This window comes from Simochromis diagramma, unplaced genomic scaffold (genome assembly GCF_900408965.1).
Source record: "Simochromis diagramma unplaced genomic scaffold, fSimDia1.1 OVJJ01000205.1, whole genome shotgun sequence".
NCBI lineage: Eukaryota > Metazoa > Chordata > Actinopteri > Cichliformes > Cichlidae > Simochromis > Simochromis diagramma.
The window spans coordinates 12,997,023-13,018,013 of NW_024386782.1; the positions used below are offsets into that span (position 1 = coordinate 12,997,023).

General features: G+C 40.8%; 1 protein-coding gene across 3 annotated transcripts; it reads right to left on the minus strand.

Annotated features, from left to right (window-relative positions):
• Window positions 1–952: 952 nt before the first annotated feature.
• On the minus strand, window positions 953–20,266 carry stk11 (serine/threonine kinase 11). Of its 3 annotated transcripts, none has more exons than XM_040021924.1 (11): window positions 20,078–20,266; window positions 18,371–19,319; window positions 11,332–11,415; window positions 11,050–11,139; window positions 10,604–10,736; window positions 10,241–10,377; window positions 10,018–10,145; window positions 7,322–7,379; window positions 6,981–7,174; window positions 2,305–2,551; window positions 953–1,542 (listed from the first exon to the last, which is right to left on the minus strand). In XM_040021924.1, the coding sequence occupies exons 2-10, from the start codon at window positions 18,655–18,657 to the stop codon at window positions 2,343–2,345; spliced, it is 1,320 nt and encodes a 439-aa protein (XP_039877858.1). In that variant the 5' UTR covers window positions 18,658–19,319; window positions 20,078–20,266; the 3' UTR covers window positions 953–1,542; window positions 2,305–2,342. The 3 variants fall into 3 exon arrangements, with proteins under 3 accessions (XP_039877858.1, XP_039877860.1, XP_039877859.1); XM_040021926.1 differs by lacking the exon at window positions 20,078–20,266 and adding an exon at window positions 19,972–20,044; XM_040021925.1 differs by lacking the exon at window positions 20,078–20,266 and adding an exon at window positions 19,717–19,943.
• Between the last annotated feature and the right edge of the window lie 725 nt (window positions 20,267–20,991).

Here is a 20,991-nt window from a genome sequence, read left to right on the forward strand (position 1 = left end):
AGACTGTCAACTGGGAAATGAAACGGTAGGTACACAGGTTTTTTTTTAAACTTCTGTTTGAGCTCCAATGAGCATCTCATGAAATTTTTAAACCCTCGTTCAGGGTGAAGCGTATGCTTTAGTGTGCAAAAAATTCAAAACGTCTCGCAGCCTCAACAAAAGCTCGACCTTGTGAGGCGAAAAATCGATTTGCACTTTAAGTTTTTCAGATTTTCTTTTTTAATAAATGAATTTTTGCTGCTGATCTGTCAGCTGACACAAGAGTGAGACCAGTAACCTTAAGTGTGCCCTCACGTACTAATCACCCTCCCGTCTTCGGTCTGTTAGCGCGACATCTCTCTTCTTCATTTGTCTCGTCGTACGGAGAGCCTCTCCGTCGACCTTGCTGACGTGGGAAGCGCTCATCTCTCCCTCCCTCACAGTGGTGACTCACCTGCTCTCTGATCTATTCCCAGTGAGGAGCTGATGATGGGCCTGCCTGCGTAAGAGGGGGGTTGGGGGGGGGAAGGACACCCGCTGAAGTGATCGGCACAGCAAAGAACATCACTGCATGCCGCCCGCAACCGCAGCATCACCCTGACTACCTAATTGCTGCAGACACGAGAGGAAGATGAGTCTAATATTCCTGTCAGAGCTGTGCGCTCTTTAAAGGACACGTGAAATAAAGGGGGAGGAAAAAATAAAAAAAGGTCATAAACCAATGAGCTGTGTTTATGAAAATATGCTAAACTTAAATTCAAACAGAAAGGATCATCCAACAAAACAGCCTGTTTGGGACATGTTTTATATAAATAATAATTAAAAAATATTCATAGGAAAAAAAAAAGAAAGAAAACCTAAAAGGGGAGGGAAAAAAATACAAATCTCAAGGCTTCAGTCCGTCAGTGCATCCACATAAAACCAAGAGCTTTCCCTTTCTTCCAGCTCTGTACAGCATGCAGTTTCTATGTCGGTGGTAGCACTACCATAATTATGCTCAGCAGAGGTTTAAATATAGAATTATTCATAACATGTGTGGGGTTTTTTTTTTCCTCTTTAATTTTTTTACACATCACAATGTGTCTTAAAAACTGCCATTAGGGTTCTGTAAAAACAAAAGGTAGTCAAAGAAACAAGGTGGGTTAAGGAGGGATGGGTGGGGTAGGTGGAGAGGAGGAGTGGGTAGGTGGGTGGTGGAGTCTGTAACGTCCGGTGCAACACTTGGCTCTCTGAGGAGGATGACAAGATTGGAGAGGAGGGGGGAGGGTTGGGAGGGGGAAAATGATAAGAGAGAACTGGATGAGTTTAGTTGAAAAGGAGCCCAAAATTTTGGAGAAAATAAACACCATCTTCACAGCCTCAGTCTCAGAGCAGAAAGAACATTTCATGCTGTCCTCCTCCTCCTCGTCGCTAATACCGCATCTTCAAACGACTCTGCAGGCCAGTGGTCCAGCGAGGTTTGGGGAGAGGGGGGCAGGTGAAGGTGTTGGGGGGGCTTAATGTCAGCAGGTTTCTCTCACAACTGTGAGGACTCTGGACACAGGAGGATGAGGACAGATCACCCTGAGGGGACACAGACAACAGAATATTAGCGGAAGTCTGACGAGGGTATTGAAAGCCCCCCCCGACTTAAAACTAAACACCGTGACAGAATTTTTTTACAAGACAAGTACTAATTGGCGCCGTTAACGCGGAAAAGACTCAACCCACAGAGTGAGAAAGAGAGAGACACACAAACATCCCACAGCCCACTTTATCTCATCCAAGGATGAGTCATCGCCTGAACAAATTAATACACAGCATCTCTCCTGCACTGCACCCGTGACAAACAGCCTCGCTCCGTGACTGGTTCTGTATGTGCTGAAGACAGAAAGAGCAGCTGTGGGCGGTAACTGGAAAAAGAGAGGAGGACAACTTGTTAAATTTATGTGTACGCTTGTAGCAAAAATCTGCCTCACTCCACGTGAATGAGGGTGACTGATGAACCCTTCAAAGGCAACAGATCCGAACAGAAACAGGAGATGCATCACCGTGGGATAGGTCCAGATGTGGTTTTTGTCACTGTATAGGAAAGTGCCCGTGTGTTTGCCAGGGGAATGGTGGTGATCCAGAGTGCTGCTTGCTGAATACCAACACAGACTCTCTTCACTCACTCATTTCCTCCCCCTCCTCCTCCCTTCCACTGCACTGTCATTCCTCCTACCTTTTATCTGGATCTGCAGCACCTGCTTTCCATAAGGGCTTCTTTATCTTTTCCCACCTTCTACTGTATAACAAGAAGCACAAATTGAGCCACAATTTTTGTGAAGCAGTCTGCACACTCACCAGGTGGGTTGCTGCTGAGGCAGAAAGGGGGAGGAGGGTCATTGCTGTTTGCAGGTGGAGAGCTTGCGGATTTTGCTGGCTGTGGAGACTCCTTTACGTGAGGGGTTGGACGAGGATGAGGATCGGCGTTCGGCTTTGGCCTTGCTGTTCAGAGACCCCCCTTCTGTCCCATTCACACAAACTGGCTTGGCTACAGCTGGACTGTGGTCTGCGTTCCCCTGATCCTGATCTTCTTCGGCCACTTGTCCTAAAGTCACAAACACACACATACGAGGCTCAAAAGAAACCCAATACACCAGTGTTGAGTGCTGCTTTGCTAACCAGCTGTGAGTTTGTAGTATGAGCAGACCCCTGTAGACATTTACCTCGTTTTATCCAACATCAAAGCACCAAAAACACTCCGACACTCATATGCGACAAAAACCTTTGTGTTGCGTCAGGCTCTGAATTTCAGCACAAGGAAAGGTCCAGGCTTTCTACTCCAAGTGTCCAAGGAACCAGGAAGTCAAAAGATTAACTTAATTCTTAATTAGTATGAAAAAGCGACATTAATGCTATCCATTAAGGACAATAAAAACCAACCTTTACTTTTAAACCAGTTTCTAGTTTCTTCTTCTCTTTAGGCCTAAAGATTCTGTAACAGAAGGCATCGAAAGTGAATGAGGAGTTTATCAGAGAAGTCAGTTTTATGATTTTGGCTACATTCACATGTAAAATCAACACTCTTGCTTGTTGTTAGCAGATATACTGCTGGTTTGAATGTGCTATGCTGAGTACATACTGAACTAACCTTGCTTTGTTTTCAAAACGCCTGAGAGAAAGAAGCTAAAATGGACACAAAGCATGGAAGAAAGACCTGCAGATGCACAATGTAGAATATAAAATTCTGTTTTTTGAACAGAAAAGCTTGCAAACATATTATAGTTCACCCACAGAAGAATTTATGAGTTTGCAAAGAGCCAGTTCACTAGATGATATCAAAAATGCCAAAAATAGAAAACAGCCTACTGCATTTTGTCACACATGACTTGTTTTATCCATTAAAAACAAACAAACAAAACCAGCCCCCCCCCCCACACAAATAAAAAAAGTAATGCATAGGTTTCTATCAAATAACACATATTTGTATGACCTGTAACTGCGTGCTGCACAGTCATCAGAAACCCTCACCAAAACCCCCATGATAACACAAGAAACCTGAAGCTGTGAGAACTGAAGGGGACTTAGGCTCATTTCTAATCAATATTTCTATTCTTAGATTCTACTGAAACACTCGCATGACTCACAGCTCACAAATGATCTGTATTTTTCGTATACTTGATCATACTGCAAGTGTGTATATATTTTGAGAGGGGAACGCTGAAAATCTAATTTACCAACAGCACCATCAAAATGTCAGGTCAGGTAATGGTGAGAAGTGTGCGACAAACCGAAACCTACAACAACAGGAAATCCACCAGCTGAAAATAGAAATTAACCTCAGTGTGACCAGTTTATTTCAGTACAGACATGTGTGAGTATCTGTGAGTGCAGCAGGCGCCAAGATAAACTTACAGGTTCCCACACAGCACAAACTGCAAGTCTGAGGAGAACATTAAGAGCAGGGACATATATATTTACTGATTACGAGAGAAGAGGTCAAACGAGTGATTTAATTTACCAAACACACCAACATTTTGTGTGTGTGTGTGTGTGTGTGTGTGTGTGTGTGTGTGTGTGTGTGTGTGTGTGTGTGTGTGTGTGTGTGTGTGTGTGTGTGTGTGTGTATATATGTATCCTGGAAACCCATTCAGACTCCCACACTGAAACCATTTCAGCAGGATTATTTTTAGATCGCTTCATTCACATTCTGCAGCTCCATTTGGTTTTTTAATGTGGGGCACCAATTCTAGATATCCGAAACCGACTACTGCATTTATTATTACCAACTGTTGCCTAGCAACAGATAAAGGATTTTAATAATTCGGGGGGGGGGGGGGGGGGTGGAGAGAGAGAGTTAAAGGAAGAGTCTGGGTGCAAATTAAATCAAATGAAAAGATGCAGTTAATATCTGCTCTTACCAGAGCCTGTCAACAGTGGGTTGACAGGCTCTGGCTCTTTTCTTTGTACACATATCATTTAAGTGCACCTTGTTCCAGCCCTCTGAACCTTATTTCATGGCAGACATTACGACTCTGCACAGCATGGAGAGGAAATGGGGAATTTAAGATGCCTCAGGTTCATACTGGGACAAGCCTGATCCAGACGTCCACATTTCCGCAAAGACCGTGAGGGCAAAGAGCCATCATGCTGTCAGCGTATGAAATGCATGAGAGCAGTCTGACGCAGAGATTTTAAGGCTTTTATAAGAACTTTCCATAAGTCTCACTTCTGCAGGAAAAAGGGGATCACGCACAACACAAAATGTAGCAATGTTTACTATTCAGGGATTTCACAAACAATGAAAAACAAGAAAAGAAAAAGGGGGGTAAATTAGCAGACGAGCAATGAACCCTCACATTTAGGTCCTGTCATACGCAGGTATTCTGGTAAACTCAGCTTTCATTACATATTAAAAAAAAAAAAATTGGTGCTTGAGGTCACTTAATACAGAGCTTTGGGAAAACTCGCTCCTACTGGCTCGTGAAATCAACATTTTGTCTTACATCATAGAAGGTGTGCTCCTATATTTGTTTTGTTTTTGGCAAACTGGACACCATGATATCATTTGTAGGTCTGGCACACATTTCTACATGCGTAAGTGTGGATGTAGGCTTACAGGAAATCAGAGAATTGCAAGTCTATTAATTTATGATTTTTTTTAAACTGCTGCTTTCCTAACTTTGTTAACTTTATGACTAAAATAAGTTAAAAGGATACCAACGAATTACTTCTTCCTCCACTCTACTCAGGATCCTTTAATAGGCAGTTTGTCTACTGAGTTCCTCTGAATAACAACAACAACAACAGTAACAACAACAACAACTTCTAACGAGTATTTAACATGTTTTGTCTTCATCAAGGTCGTGTCAGGTAATTTGTAGTCAAGTCTGGTCCCATTCATATTCATACCATTTTAAAACTACATGAACTCACACTGCACTGCAGCTGCACAGGGCCACAACCACGAGACATGATAGAAAATGTTATAAAACAATGAACAGAAATAAAAACCCTGAGACTCACACAATTCCTAAATCGGTGTGGAAATCCTAGGAAATGACAGCAGCTTCCACGATTTGAGTTCACTGATTTGCACAGCCACTCCCAAAAGGAAATCACCAAACATGAGCACGATGTCAGGCTGAATGATTGAAGTGAAATAAATGATGTGTGATTACCAAGCTACATTAAACACCACATATCTGATCATTTGTGCGCTGACCTTCACACTGAACCCAAAGCCTTCAGTTTTAGTAACATTAAGACGTGACCGTTTTATTCTTTGCAATATGGGACGGAAAGATTAGCAGTAAGGCCTTTATCAAAACCAACAGTATCTGATAATTGCAAACTGCTGTAACATACTGAATACTTTAAAAGGGAAAGTACTTAATGTGAACTTCGATTTCTATGTGAATGGGATGGAAACATTACCTGTACCATTTTACCATTTCCACACAAATCCTTAAAACAACCCATTCTTTCTGAATGTTTGTAAAGGCACAATGAAAGGCTAGGTGCCTGATTTCATACACATGTGACTTAGGACTGAAAACCCCTGAATGCAAGGAGTAAGAGCTCTGGCCCAATACAATTTTCCACATATTGCATTAGCTACTCTGCTTACTTAGCCTCTGGAGGAAACATCCAATTTCTTGTGTATCCTGGATATCGACGTTACAGAGAAAATTTAAGACTTCCAATTTTATGCAGTTATTTGGAAATATGAATTTTAAAAAAAGCAAACAAAACCCATGGTTTTGATACTGCAGTGTTTCCATTTTCATTAACTGACCTTCAAAGCCAAAGGAAGGAAGGAAAACTCATTTCTTTCATTAATCATTCACTTTGTGTTATTTATGTGCATTTCTTTAATTTCAGTTCAATGTGAAAGTATTTATTACATTTGGAAGTTTCCTGATTTCTCTTTGCTGCTCTGTCTGTGCCTGTGTGTGTCTGTGTGAGAGAGAGAGGAAGGAGTGGTGGAGCACAACACAGAACCCAGCAGCAGAGGAAGAACAGAAGCATCAATTGGGCTGAAGACAACTCCTCATTACCGTACAGCAAGTGCAATAAAAGCTTCCCAACAAGTGCTCCAAAGAGAGACAGACGCTAACAAACCCCAGATATCTGTAAGCCCGAGTACTGGCTGACACTGTCCTCATGTGAATTTTCAGTAGTTCAGCTGTAATTTTCTGTCAGAGTTTAAATGACACCTCGTAGAGGCAGAGTAACAATTATGAAATGTCCAATTTTCTTCAATACAACAAACTAGAACAATGACACAAAACTAAATGGAGGAGTAAAGCAGTGAACCTCGGGCAAACTGTCTCGGATTTCAGCAAATGCATTTCCCCTTTTTGCTCTTCACATTGACCGTATCCCTGCATGCAACCAAAGCCTGTTCAGACCTGACTGTAAACAGAACTAAGACAACCAAAAACCTTTCCTTGCCGACAGATTCTGCATATAGCATATCTGCTTATGGAGAGTACCCAACTCAAATCATAAGAATTATCTAAGCCCACTCTTACCTGGCACTGTGAAGTCCTGAGTGTATATGATCTCATCCTCCCCATCATAGAGCTCGTCATCATCCTCCTCTGTGTAGCCATGCAGATCTTCTAGATAGGGCACCACCGTCATACTCCGCCAAGGGTCCCTGCTCTCTGCGCTGGCAGGGATGGGTACAGGAGGCTCAGATGGAGGGTGTTTCTTCCGCACCCAGCTGGTAGGGTTATAAGAAGGACGGGATGGTGGGGGGGAAAGGGCATGTAGATAACAGATCAGTCTTTTATTTTTAGTGTAGAATATAATTTTCCAAACACCTGATAATTTGTATGCTTAGTCACAGAAATACAATCAAAATACTCACTTGTGTTGCCTTATGTTTTGTATGGAAAACCTCTTCACAGGATCATACTCAAGCATGCCTAGATAGGAGGGGGGGGGGAGAAACAAAACACAAACACAATGTCAAGGTGAATTTAATCATGATGATCCTGAACAATTTCCTCCACTCACATCTGTTTCCATGGAGCATTTAACAAACTGCTGGGAGGCCACAGCAATGTGGGGAAGGTGAACAGCAGCCAGACAGCAACCTCATTCAAGAACATCAATTAATGAAAGTGATAATCTTTCACTTGTCAAAGCATCCGGCATAGCTGAAGAAGTCAATGAAGTACAGTAGAGAGAGAGGGGAAAAAAAAAGGACTGAGCAACAACTGTAACAATGTAATGAAGATTTTGTATCTCAATTATCACAATGTGGGCTGAATCTGTGGGAAAAGCGCAGTGTCAGTGTGATAAGGTAGAAGTGATGCAGTGCCTCTCCTACTAATGTAATTGTTTCCTAGTAGGCAGAAAACAGGAGTATGCAGAGTGCTGATAGTAGTGCTGCGCTGGCTGAAAGACACCTTTTTGTGGCTTATTTTAGGCGATGTAATTATGGACCGACTATTTCTCAGGTGCTGCGTCATCACACACACAGACGTCAGACCGATGATGGGGGACTGAAGCCCAGTATGTTTTTCAGAAGAAACAAAAATCAGCGAGTTCTTTTTTTCTCTTCATTGTTAAACATTTGATTCCTTTTGACAGAAAAAAAAAAAAAAAAAAAGTTTAAATCGCCTCCATTTGACCCAGAATCATTTTACAGGTATAAGCCCCAGCACTTATACCCGGCGCTTTTTTTCCATAAAAGGACAAAGAGAGCAAAGCTGGATAATATGCTGAAATACAACTTAGCATTCAGCCTTCATTGAAGGATTTCATTAGTTAGTACAAACATAATCTTCCCAACATTGTTCTTGGATTTTATAGGCAGTGAGTTTGGGCTCTTGTAATCGATTCTTTTTCTGTTCCTTCTTTTTTTCCTCCTTTCTTTCTTCTTTTTTTTTTTTTTTTAATTTGTTTTTAACTGAAGGACTCTTGCCTTTTTTGTTTTGTTTTTTTAAACAAGGGGCAAAAGCATTGCAGTATTTCACTCGGGAAAAGCAATGCCCGACTGTGAAGTGCTTAGTATTCTGCTGCTGGCTCCAGATCAATGGAAACTACGTCAACAGCTGGAGGGATTTCTACAGTTTGGTGGAAGCCTGGCATGCTGAGAAGCCACAGTGACTTCCAGTGTCACAGCACCACCTACTGGGTGCACACAGAAAAGATCACAGTGAAACTGCTTGACATTTGAGTGATTTATTACCCACTAGACTGCTGGTTTTTCTGTCCTATATTCTCCTGTTCACCAATCCTAGCAGTCTAGAGGATGTTTTCATATATGATCAATAAGCATGACAAAAACATCTACTGTTAACGCTATGATCTTTAATGGATTCATTGTGCCCTGAACTGTAAATCCACTGCCTTTTATTTCAGCCTACACCTAAAGACTGACAGGCATAAAGGACTGAAAATAAATGTCAGTTTTTTAAAGTGTGACTCATTTTGCATTTCATGAAAATTGAGCTAAATCTAAGATAATGGATAGAAAACAAACACTGTAGTTTTGTATAAGGAGGGAAGCAACCTAAGAAACAAAATAATATATAAACCTGATGCATGCCTCATCTTGCAAACCATCTGGTGTACCATCCTCAGTGGACAGTGGTTACAGCAAAACACCTGACTGCTAGGTGGTTAGTTTTGGTTTTGTGATGACGTTCAACAGCTGCAAGTAATTTTAATTTTAGAAGGGGGCACACCATCTGAGATTTTAAACAAACATCTATAGCAAACTTAATGTGTCACAAGTAACAGCCAGTTTTGTATCTTTACTTTGCAGCTTCTCCTACATGTCTCAAATGGTCAAAAATGGTTGGATCCATGCATTGGATTTGGCACCGTTTTTACACTGGATGTTCTTCCTAAAGCGATCCTATTTATCCGGGCTTGGGTCTGGCACAGAGAGTACACTGGTCTGCGTCTCCTCCTGAGCTCAAATAAGGGATCTTTCATGTGTTAACCACTTCATCGTAAAGCCACAGATTATTGAGAATAAGAGGGTCTTCACAGGAATCAGTAAACAAGGTACATCAAAAAGGTGTGTGTGTGTGTGTGTGTATATATATATATATATATATTTTTTTTTTTTTTTTGAAGTACATGTACATAGAAGCTTCCCGTGCACTCGGCACATATACATATGATGGTCAAATTCGTCCCATACTTTTGCAAGCATATTGGAGTCACTGCAGCCACTGTTGCTGTTATGCTACCTGCAGGTGAACAAATGAAACTTACAAACCCAAATCTTTCTAACAGTACATGTTTCGATTGTTACCGGTGAAAAGCTGCAGAATTAAAGAAATCAATTCTTTTTGATAGGCACTGTATATTGACACCTCTAAAATACTAAGAACACCTATCAATAGCTGTGAATATGGTAATATTTCCAGTCCAACAAACACTCAATGCTGACTTTTCACTTTTTTTTTTTTAAATCTGTGTGCACACACCACTCTCAGGTGCTGTTCAGCATTTGCAAGGAGGCGACAGACCACTGAATTGGCAAAACAAAATGCCAAAATTCATGCAGAAAATATAAACACTTTGGCTGCGAACAACACCGACCTCGCAGCAGGTCCGACAGGAGAGGTCCACACTCCTCAGGAATAGTGTACTCTCCTTTTCCAATGTTCTCAAATAGCTTATAGATGTTGTCCCCCTCAAATGGATACAGACTTGTTGTAATGTTGTATCTGATTGAAAGGAAGCAAGAGTCAGGAAGAGTCAAGGACAGAATTTAGAGCTTTATGTGGATAAATGCATGACAAGTACGCAGAGTGCCGCTCACAGTGTTACTCCAGCAGACCAAATGTCCACTTTAAACCCTGAAAAGGTGTCCAGTCCATTGGCAATTTCTGGAGGCTGAAAGGCTGGAGAGCCCTGACTAGTACGACACGTGTCATCCTCTGCAAATGGGTGAAGGGCCTGAGGAAAAACAGCAAGTAATAAATAGATTATTTTTTGTTCCTGTATACATTTCAATGCAAATAATTATAAACTTAACACCTTTAAAGCACCAACATAAGGAACAAACACAAGCACAAGGAATTAAAGTCATACACAAAGTCTATACAAAGAAATGCCAGCCCTTTTCTTCTAATCAAGAGTAAGAATTCAGAGAGTTTACGGAACTCTGGCAGGCGATGCTTACCTCTGCTACTCCCAGGTCGGAGATTTTAAGCGAGCCGTCTGTGGTCAGCAGCAGATTCCCTGGTTTAATGTCTTTGTGAACTATTCCCTGGCTGTGCAAATATTCAAGGCCATCTAAGAGTTGGCAAAAGTACCTACAAGAAGCATCAACCAGAGGGAATTTATGGACACATTTAAAACCAGCCAAAGTCAATCACAGTTGAAGAAACTTAAAAAATAAAATATTTGTGTGGTTAGATAAAGCTGCATCACATTTTGCTTCAGCAGCTTTCCAGCAGTGACCCGACATTCACACAGTCTACGGTCAGTAATTTTAACGGTAGAGGCCCTGAAGTCTCCGATCTAAACTTAGGTTTGGAGCAGCGGCTGCAGAGAGGCTCAGACTAAATATAGCAGAGAGACTCAGGGATAGAGGGGGCAGAGAGGAGAAGTAAGAGGAAGACTTACCCGTGAGCTTGAAATACTGGAAACCTTTTCTCTGGGACGCTATCCAGCATTTCTTGCATCCCACAAACGCAATACTCCATCACCATATACGTAAGTCAGGAGTCAAGAGAATTTACCAAACCAAACAAACACATTTTTTACAATTATGAACCAACTATAAAATCGGGAAAAGTGCAGAACATAAATAGAACTTGGGTACAGAAATAACCAACGGTAAAATAGACCGTCTATAATAATTAATGTCAAAAATCAACATATGCTTATTCAGTAGGTAAAAGATATATTTTCTGCTTCTCTTCATTGTAAAGAACGTCCACCAACTGAATCACATTCTTGTGTTGGAGTCTTCTTAGCAGCTGAATCTCCCTATAAATGAACATACAGAGAAAAGACATGAAAATGCATCCACTTGCTTACTTAATGAGAGACATTTTCTACTTAGTATCATTTTCTACTGGGCCATGTTAGCTGCATAATGTAGCTAACATGGCTGGGTACCGTACATCTGCACACTGGCTTCAGTGGGTGACTGTACAGCATGGCCACAACTGTATTATTAGTTTCATTACTTTCTAATAACCTGCTAAACAATGCGAGAACTGGTGAAAAATCTAGTTGTTTCACTACATAATGCGTAACAGGTTTATGAGTTACTCTATACAGACACTCAAATTTAAATTTATCATGTGATTTAGTTCTTAATGAAAAACATTGAATTAAGAGAAAACACATTTAAGACCGACTAATAGAAGAAGATGAGCAGAGTTGCAAGGACACTATATTAACAGACTTCATGTTATCAGCTGAAACTGGCTTCTGATGGTCATGGGTAACAGTGCTGTCTGACATTTGCTGCTACTAACTTTAACAGAACACCATGCAGAAAAGGACACTTGGTGAAATATAGAGTTGCTGTCATCACAGTTTGCCCAGCAGAGTGGCTAAAGCCCTGACATTTACAATGCTCAGTATAGGCTGAAGCACCAGCAGCAGAGCAGATACAGTTAGGCTTTTTTTGGACAGTGGCACATTTTTCTTTGTAGCTATGACTATGTAACTGGGATTATGAATAAAATGAATAATAAAAATAATGAAAATTTCTATCATTTCCAAACTATTAGTGCCTGCTAAACAATGGACTGTTAAATTCTGACATGTGTCATATTGTTCGATTGTTTGTTAATGAGACCCTAACAAATATGCACCCACCAAAAACAGTGCAGCAGTAGCAACTCCATTCTTACTATAAAGACAGATAACCTGACAGTTTACTTCGCTGTCCAAAGAGGAGATGTTCAAATCACCAGCATGGCAAAACCCCTGGAGACTGAACATTAATCAGCGAGCCATGAAAGGGAACGCTAATGAATCTGGATCGTAAGAGGGGAAGAAAAAAAAAAAAAAAAAAAAAAAAAGCACAAACCACAGACTTTCCAGGGGTAATATCCAGATGCTCACACAGGAAATATTGAGGGCTTGCTTTACAATTACAGGAAGGAATCTAAAATCAAGTATCATTTTGTATTTTTGCACATTTCGCTGAGCATCACGATATATTATTTGCACTCATAACAAGACAACTTGTATTGGTTATAATTCAAAACAGTTAGCATAACTATGAATGAAATGCTGCTTACTTCTCTGTAATATTGTTTCATATATAGTGAAGACCGGTTTGTTTAACTGCCATTTATGTTTCATAATGCAGTAGAGGTAAACCGGGGAAATAAATAACATTTTTTTGATTGTTGAATAAGATTCTCCGCCTGCTTCTCTTGATACTAAATGTGATTTACTGCATCACACAATAAGTCAAAGCCATAAAGGAGGGCTGCCTGAAATAAATAACACTCTTCAGTCCCTTCAGAGCTGAGACATCATCTGTGCTCTCACAAAATACACACTTCAGAGCTTTTCTGGCCGTCGTCACCCTGCAGTGTATGAGCTGCGTCAGTCCTTCGTCTTAAACACAACCCCCCCCCCACTGACAAAAGGATATTCAGGGGCTAGTCAGCCTCTGGCTTTCACACACAGACACACAAGCGGTTACTGCTGCATCACTGCACTGGCAGAAAGACTAAAAAGCTCACCCACATGTAGAACAGAGCAACATTAAAATATAGAGTCTGAAACTGGCTACTAAATGATGTAAAGATGATGTGTGAACTGTAGGAAATCACAGTGCATTAATAACAGAGCTCATTTCCATAAAAAGTGAATCATGAAATGGAGGCAGGGCTGTTGCTTAAGGCACACTGACTGCTGCAGTCCATCCACAGTCTGAGTTCAAATGTGCACTGATGGACCTCGTGCATTCGAGGCCTGCAATCCGCAGAGCTTAGTGATATGGCAGTGACTCAGGCACACAGCACCAACATAAACAGCTGATCAAAATCTGCATCTCCACTGTGCGTGCCCGTGTGTGTGTGTGAGCCTGTCATTCCAAACGTGGGAAGGGCATTCTTGGCGTGTTACCATAGGAACAGAAGTAGCATTGCTCAATCAAAGCAAGCATAAGCATGCTTGTCCCTATAGCAATACTTTAAAAGCAGGAAGTGTTAGGCACACAGGAATGCTCAACAGTGGCTGAATAGAGAGGCTGGGGGCTACTATGACACCCAAGCACAGACAGGCATTCACAGGCTCGGGAATACAGCTTCCTCAGGCTGGAAAACATAAGGCAAACACCAAGTGGGAGGGGTGTACAAGAAGAAAAAGTACAAGGGGGAAAAAGCAAAGGGAAAACAATTTCACACATCAAGAGACACTGCTATGGCCCCATTAACAAAGTGACAGAACCATGTACTATTGCAGCCTATAAATATAACCAAAGAAATCTAAAATAAGAAAGTGAGAACTGGCTTTAGATGAGCTACATTGTAACTCAGGAAAAGATACACCAGCATGCAAAGAAAGCAGTTGAGGCTGATGAAGACCTGCTTCATGAACCTGTGTGATATTCTAACACACCTGTTCAATCTGAAGCTCTCAAGGCTGTGGAAAATGCCTTGCTTGGTTCCCGTTCCAAAAAGTCATCTCACCAACCACAATGACTACAGACCTGTAATGGTCCCCTCACATGTCATTAAGGGTGTTTTCACACCTATAGCTTGTTTACTCTGGTCTCAAACAGTTGATGAGCTTGTAAACTGTAGCTTTTCCTTGTGGTTTGGTTTCACACAGAAAAAATTCTGTGTGAACCAAACTGCGCAACTACAAACCCTTTATAAGGAATTCACATCGTTTAGCTGTTGGATGTATAGTCTTAGGTTTGTGTAGAAGCTGCTGTGTAATTTCCTGCAAATAATTAATAAAGGATCTAACTATTTATCTAAAAAAAAAGAAAAAAAAAGAAAAGAATGTGGTGCAAGAGTTTAGGCATTTTAACAGATCTTAGCTCTTGGATAACTTTTACCAAGGTCTATGAGCTTAATTAGCATGCCAGGGGTATTACTTGTTCACATTTAGGTCCAGAATATACTCTATTCCGGACACAGACAGCTGAAGACCTGACGGCTGATGGCTCATACTTCTTTTTAAGTTTCCTTTAAGTCCACTGCCTGGGGCGCTCGTGGCTCAAGAGTTGGGAGTTCGCCTTGTAATCGGAAGGTTGCCGGTTCGAGCCCCGGCTTGGACAGTCTCGGTCGTTGTGTCCTTGGGCAAGACACTTCACCCGTTGCCTACTGGTGGTGGTCAGAGGGCCCGGTGCCGCCAGTGTCCGGCAGCCTCGCCTCTGTCAGTGCATCCCAGGGTGGCTGTGGCTACAATGTAGCTTGCCATCACCAGTGTGTGAATGTGTGTGTGGATGACTGGATGTGTAAAGCGCTTTGGGGTCCTTAGGGACTAGTAAAGCGCTATACAAATACAGGCCATTTACCATTTAGTCTGTGCATTGTAATGAAAATTCCCAGCTGACAAGTCTGCATGGTCACAAAACAAACACCTCAGAAAGAGGAAAGATCTGAAAGACCAAGAAAATGCTTAAAAACAACTTATTGTAGGATTGCTAGTTAGGCTAGTAAAAGCTGCGTTAGACCTTCAGAAAACCTAGATAAAGTAGTGGTGTACTTGAACAAATGTGACCTTCATGGAAGAGTCATCAAAAAAACAACAACAAAAAAAAAAAAAAAAAAAATTTTCCTGTGGCCTCAACATGAAACTCAGAAGAAGTTTGAAAATGAAATAAACAAGCCTGATGTATTTTGGAAACAAGTCCTGTGAACTGATGAAGTTAAACCAGACCGTTTGTAGTGCAAAGGGCAAAGGTACATGTGGAGGGTTCGTGTCATTTTTATGACACGAACCCTTCACCCACTGCTTAGTTTGGTGGCAGATGATGGCCATGGAGAAGATTTTTCTGGCAATAAAAACAATGAATTCTATGAAATACCGCCAAACTTCTAGAAGGAAACAACACACCATGTATAAGGCAGCTGAAGATAAATAGGGGAGACCTTAAAATACACCGTGGGTTACAACAGGAACTGCAAGATTAAGGTTTGGACATGGTGCTCACAGATGCCAGATATAAAAAAACAAAAACAAACCCCCCAAAACAAAACAAGCATGGATATTAAACGAACTCTGCATGCAAGAAAGCTCATAAATCTCACATAACTGGAAGCCTTTTGCAGGAAAATTTTGCAAAAATCTCTCTAACAGCATTCTAAACACTCAAAAAAACCCAAACCCCCCCCCCACCAAAACCCTTTAAGTTGTAATACTAGCCTGAGAAGATGTTACAAAGTACTGACTGTGTATCTATCTTTATAAGATTTGCACATGTGGACAAACAGGTTTTCACCATTCTGCTTTGAACAAACTTTTCAAAGTTTATGAGGGGAGACAGGCCACAGACTTGGGACTGGACTCAGGCCTGGACGTGACCACTCAAAAGAAAACTTAAAAAAGGAAAATGAGTCAGTGTCTTAATAGAAAATAAATGTCTCACAAGTTACATTTATTTTGCCAACAGTTGGTTTTCTAAGGATTTCTCATTTTGCATTTTCATTTTAACCTCTACCATCACTTCTGGTGAGCTTGTGTGTTTTGTTTTGTTTTTTCCCCCAGCCATCATTGACTTGGTGACCTTTACACAAGGACTTACCCTAGTGAGATACTGAAACTCTAAAAACGCTCTTGTAACATTTTCCTTATCGGGACTTTTACGTAACACTGAAGATTTGCACACAATACTTTTTTATGATGATTTTCTTCCTCCAGAAAATCAACACCAGTAACTGGACTTTGCATTTGTAGGTGTATTTAATTTGCTGTACTTTGATTACAAGTCACAAGTGCTAATTACCAACACTACACCCCAGAGCCAGTAATGGGGTAGGGAATGCTAATTTATTGTTTTCTGGTTCTCTGCTGACATTAAAACAGACTTTGTCTTAGTGGTGTTGTTAAATATTCCCACTCATACCATCGAAGACTCAACAGTGCAAAATAATGAATAAAAATCGAGCAGAAATAAATAAGTATTAACAACATTGAGGTGAACAGTGATAAATGGTGAATTGAGCCGACTGCATTCTCAAACTGCATCTTAGTGCAAAGGCAGCACTATGGGTAAACAGAGCCAGTGAAGATACTAACAGCTGAGACTACAGCTGCTGCAAGGCTCTTTTATTCCCAGCAAACTAAAATGCAGCTTTAGATTATAAAGCAGTTTTCTAGGACAAAATTTGTTTAAGTTAGATAAAACACGCAATACCAACAAAATGATTCTAACTGAGCTTACGGGCTTTTCATTGCTCTGCTGCTGTTGTGACTGTGGCCTAAAAAAAAAAAAAAAAAAAAAAAAAAAAAAAAAAAAAAATCCCAAACAAACAAAAAAAAAACCCACATTATCTTGCACCTTCTTTCTGTCTGGGTGAACTTGCTCTGACAGTTTTCTAAGGCTTACTCTATAATTAGCACAGGCCCAAGGCGAAAGGCTGGAGTGATATTTAATAATACTGCTGTGATTAAAACTACCGATGCTCATCAAGAAATGTGGGATGCAAAAAAAGAAAAAAAAGAAAAGAAAAAAAGAATACACAGACATGACAGCTAAATCACAGACGCAGTGAGACAAAGGAAACAGAGCCCCAAGAACAGAAAACAATTACACAGTTACTAGAAATCCATCTACTACTCACAAACAAAAACAAAACACGTTACTGGTTTGTATAAGTAATATTTGATGACATATTTTTTTCCTCTGTGCATGTTGTGTAGATGCACTGGAATTAAATAACCGCTTTATCAAATGGATAAGTGAAGATCTGAGCTGAAGACACCGTTTTTTTCCCCCATCACAGGGGGGATTGCGAACAAAAAACTAAGCATTAACAGAAGTACGTTGATGAAAGTAATCAGGTTTCATGCTTATGTGACTACTGAAAAAAAGCTGACAATGACCTATTGATGTGCATCTAAAAATCGCTGAATGCAGCATCCTCATGCAGCCTTTCTCTGTCTCCTTCACATTTTAGCAAAAATACACAACCATTTCCTGCAGTTTTTTCCCCTATTAGATAAAAACAGATCCACACATTTGTGCATCGCTAATAAATCACTCTTCTCTTTTTTATGGCTAGGTGTAGAAAGTCATCATTTAGGCCAGATCTGCAAGTTGGCCTTGCATCTACGGATGGTGTTTGGCATATGTGTGTGTGCGCCAGCCTTGACTGGGAGGTACCATTAGTGCAGCGACACAAATGCTATTGATATTACCCATATAAGTCTACTATTATTGACTTTGTTCATATAAATGACAGATGGATTACCCACCGCAATGATCAACGACTCTTACATTTTAATGGCTGCACAAGCACAACCTCACTCTCAGGATTCAAGAATGATGCTGACTATGTAAAATTATCTTTGCTATGTCAATTGCTGGACAGGTTTGGCTTTGTTAAGTGAGAAAAATAACAGTGTGTATTGAAATTAAATGTCTCAAACATATTACAGTATTCTGGTGTTTGGATTGAAACTAAGGCTTTGTGTCTGCCTTTTTCCCTTATCAGTTATGATCGGTAGGTTTCAAGTACAGTATCAGGTTTTTCATTTTAAAAATACAAATTAGGAGTTGTACACATTTCGGAAAGGGAGCTGCATTTTTTTAAAGGCTATGGCACACATTAAAACTCATAAGAAACTGATTTTACTGTTGGCAGGCTAAATAAATTTTCTGTGTAGTGACTAAAATTAATTATATTTTGATCATACGCTGCAGGCATGCCACCTAGTTTTACCTAGTACAACCAACTAAAAAGACCTTTCAAGATGCATGTGTGAAACAAGATAAAACAAATCGGGAAACACTCACTTTTTCACATTGGCTTCTCCATTGGGAATCCTCCTAAGCTTCTTCTTCTTCAGTATCTTGACAGCCCTGCGACAAAGAGTCTCTGAGTCCAGCATTTCTTTCACCTTGCCATAAGATCCTTCCCCGAGTAGATCCCCCATCAAGTACTTTCCTATCAGCTTTGCCCTCTTCCTCCGAGGTTGGTAGATCACCTCTGTAGAGTCAATGCGGTGAATAAAAGTATCCATCTCCATCAGTTCATTTTCATTTAGATAGTCAGACAGGTGAGGCAACTCGCTGGCACTCATGATTGACAGCTTGTACTTCCAGTGAAGGAAACTGTTTGCAAATAGCTATGACTGCTGCTGTGAAGTAACCCACTGGTAACCTTTCAGCACCGAGGTGAGTATTTTAATTCTGCAGGATGAGTTACAAAATACTGAACATTGGAGAGGGAGTAATCAGGCCTGAGAGTTAAGGGGAGGAGGTGGGTGATCAGGCCCAATTTGTAAACTTTTTCACTCAAGAGGGGCAAAAAGGGGCTAAAAACCCTTGGAGTCCAGTACCGAGTTAGTGCTTTATACTGTGCATTTTAACTACATCTACAACAAGTGCGGCTGAACAGAAAACCGGGGAAAAAAAAAAGCGATACTACAACGTTTTTCTTCTCTTTCACCAATCACCTCAGAATTAATACCATACAGTCTTAAGCAGAGGCAACCAGTCTTGATTCAAGGCCACGCAGCACGGCATTTCTGTCAAGGGTCCATGCTGGATATCAGAGTTTTCTCAGGGTACATAAGTGTTTATAGCTGGATTGGATCCAAGCACAGATCTACAGCCAGAGCATGCAGCAGTATCAGTCCAATCTCTGCTATCAGTGGGGCTCCTGGAGATCGACTCCAATGTCCAATGTGTTGAACTGTCCTCAGGTGTCCTCCATGTCACCGCGGTTTTTACTGCCCGGTGCCTGAAAATATGAGTAATTTAAACATTAATAAAAACCATACACATAAGTTAGCCATCTTTGGTAAACAATCGACAACACATCAACACCTAACCACCTTGAAATCCCGTGGTCAAAAAACAAAACAAAAGTCACCAGGTTATTCTTTCTATATGCAAACATAACAACCTCATATATATATAAGGATTGTAGTTTACAAGTTCTTAAGCCGGAATAAATATTTTAAGTGTCAACTGTTGGCTAGCTGGTAAGCTAGTGCAGCAAGTCTGCTTGAATGAACTAGCCTGAAATGCCACTTTGCGGTCCGTCGGTAAGCACACATTCAGCAAGCACAGTAGGTTTAATCTAAGAGACATGCTTAAAAACAACAGATAGCAATTTAATTTGACAGTGAACTGACAGAGAACAGCTGGTAGGTGGGGGGATAACCGAAACGTCGTCATCCAACTGGAGCTAACGGTGGCTGTGCACCTCCAGTACTAGCTAGCCAACTTTGCCTGACGTTTGTATTTAGCGTTAGCCAACTTCACCTCCTTTACCGGTGGAAGCGGAGGCAATAATGGGGACACACATTGTTCTCTAAAGACAAAGCATTACGCTGAGCCGACAGCAGAGACACCATCTTCAACCTCTTCTACACTCAGAAGAAACGCACCAGATAAATTCAGCTAACGCAAGCTAACCGGAGTTGCGTTGGATGCCAATGTAAATAGCGAGCTAGCTGGTTAACAAGCTAACTAACTCCCGGTACCGGGTCTCACCTAGATCCAAATGAACCTCCTTTTCGCTGCAAGGTTTGTCCTCTGTTGTGAGTCCGTCCCCAATGAATAAATTATTTAACTTTAGTCTGACAAAATCTCAGTGATATATTTTTTCCCCTGACTCTTCGTGTTACTCTTGCTTCTCAGGTTGTCGCCATCTTGTTTACCTACCCCCCCCTACTCGCAGGGACAGCCCATAGGTTAATGCGTCAAATCAAAGTTCCCCCCCCCCCCAAACAATGTAGAGGAATGTCAACAACAGGGGAGTTTAATACAACAACTGTAATCTTTCTCATTTCACTTTTAATAAGGGATTTTACCCCATTGTTATCTGTGATCATTTATATTTCCCAGGAGGAGAGAGTATATTCTCGGCAACTGTAGTTCATTTTTCTCAAGCACTGATTACAAGAAAGAGAAATTGTTAACTGAGACAATTAATTAACCAATTAAATATCCAATTATTCCAACTAAAAAATGTCAATCATTACTTGTTTCATCTTCTCAAATGTCAGGATTTATTTGCCTTCAAGATAAATAATTTAAGTATATTGTCAAAAGCTATTTTACATCCCTTTCACAATTCTCATAAATTTTAAGAGATCAAAAGATTAATGGATTATAATAATTGCACCCACTAATATCTGTCTTAAGAAATTTAATCCATCAAGAAACCCTCATGCCATTAACCAGCAACTCTCGATTTACTTTCTACTTTCTCTTAAGTTGCCTCTGATTGATTGTTTGGATGAGGAGCAGCTCTTGCTTAGCTGGGATTTCTGAGTTATATTTATCCTGTCTAAACCTCTCTGGAGAATGGCAAACTGAAGGTCTGGTTTCACTGATTTGTCACTCCTCACTACTGGCTGCTTGAGCCCGGTCAAGCCTGCTTAATGACTCACTGCTGTACAGAG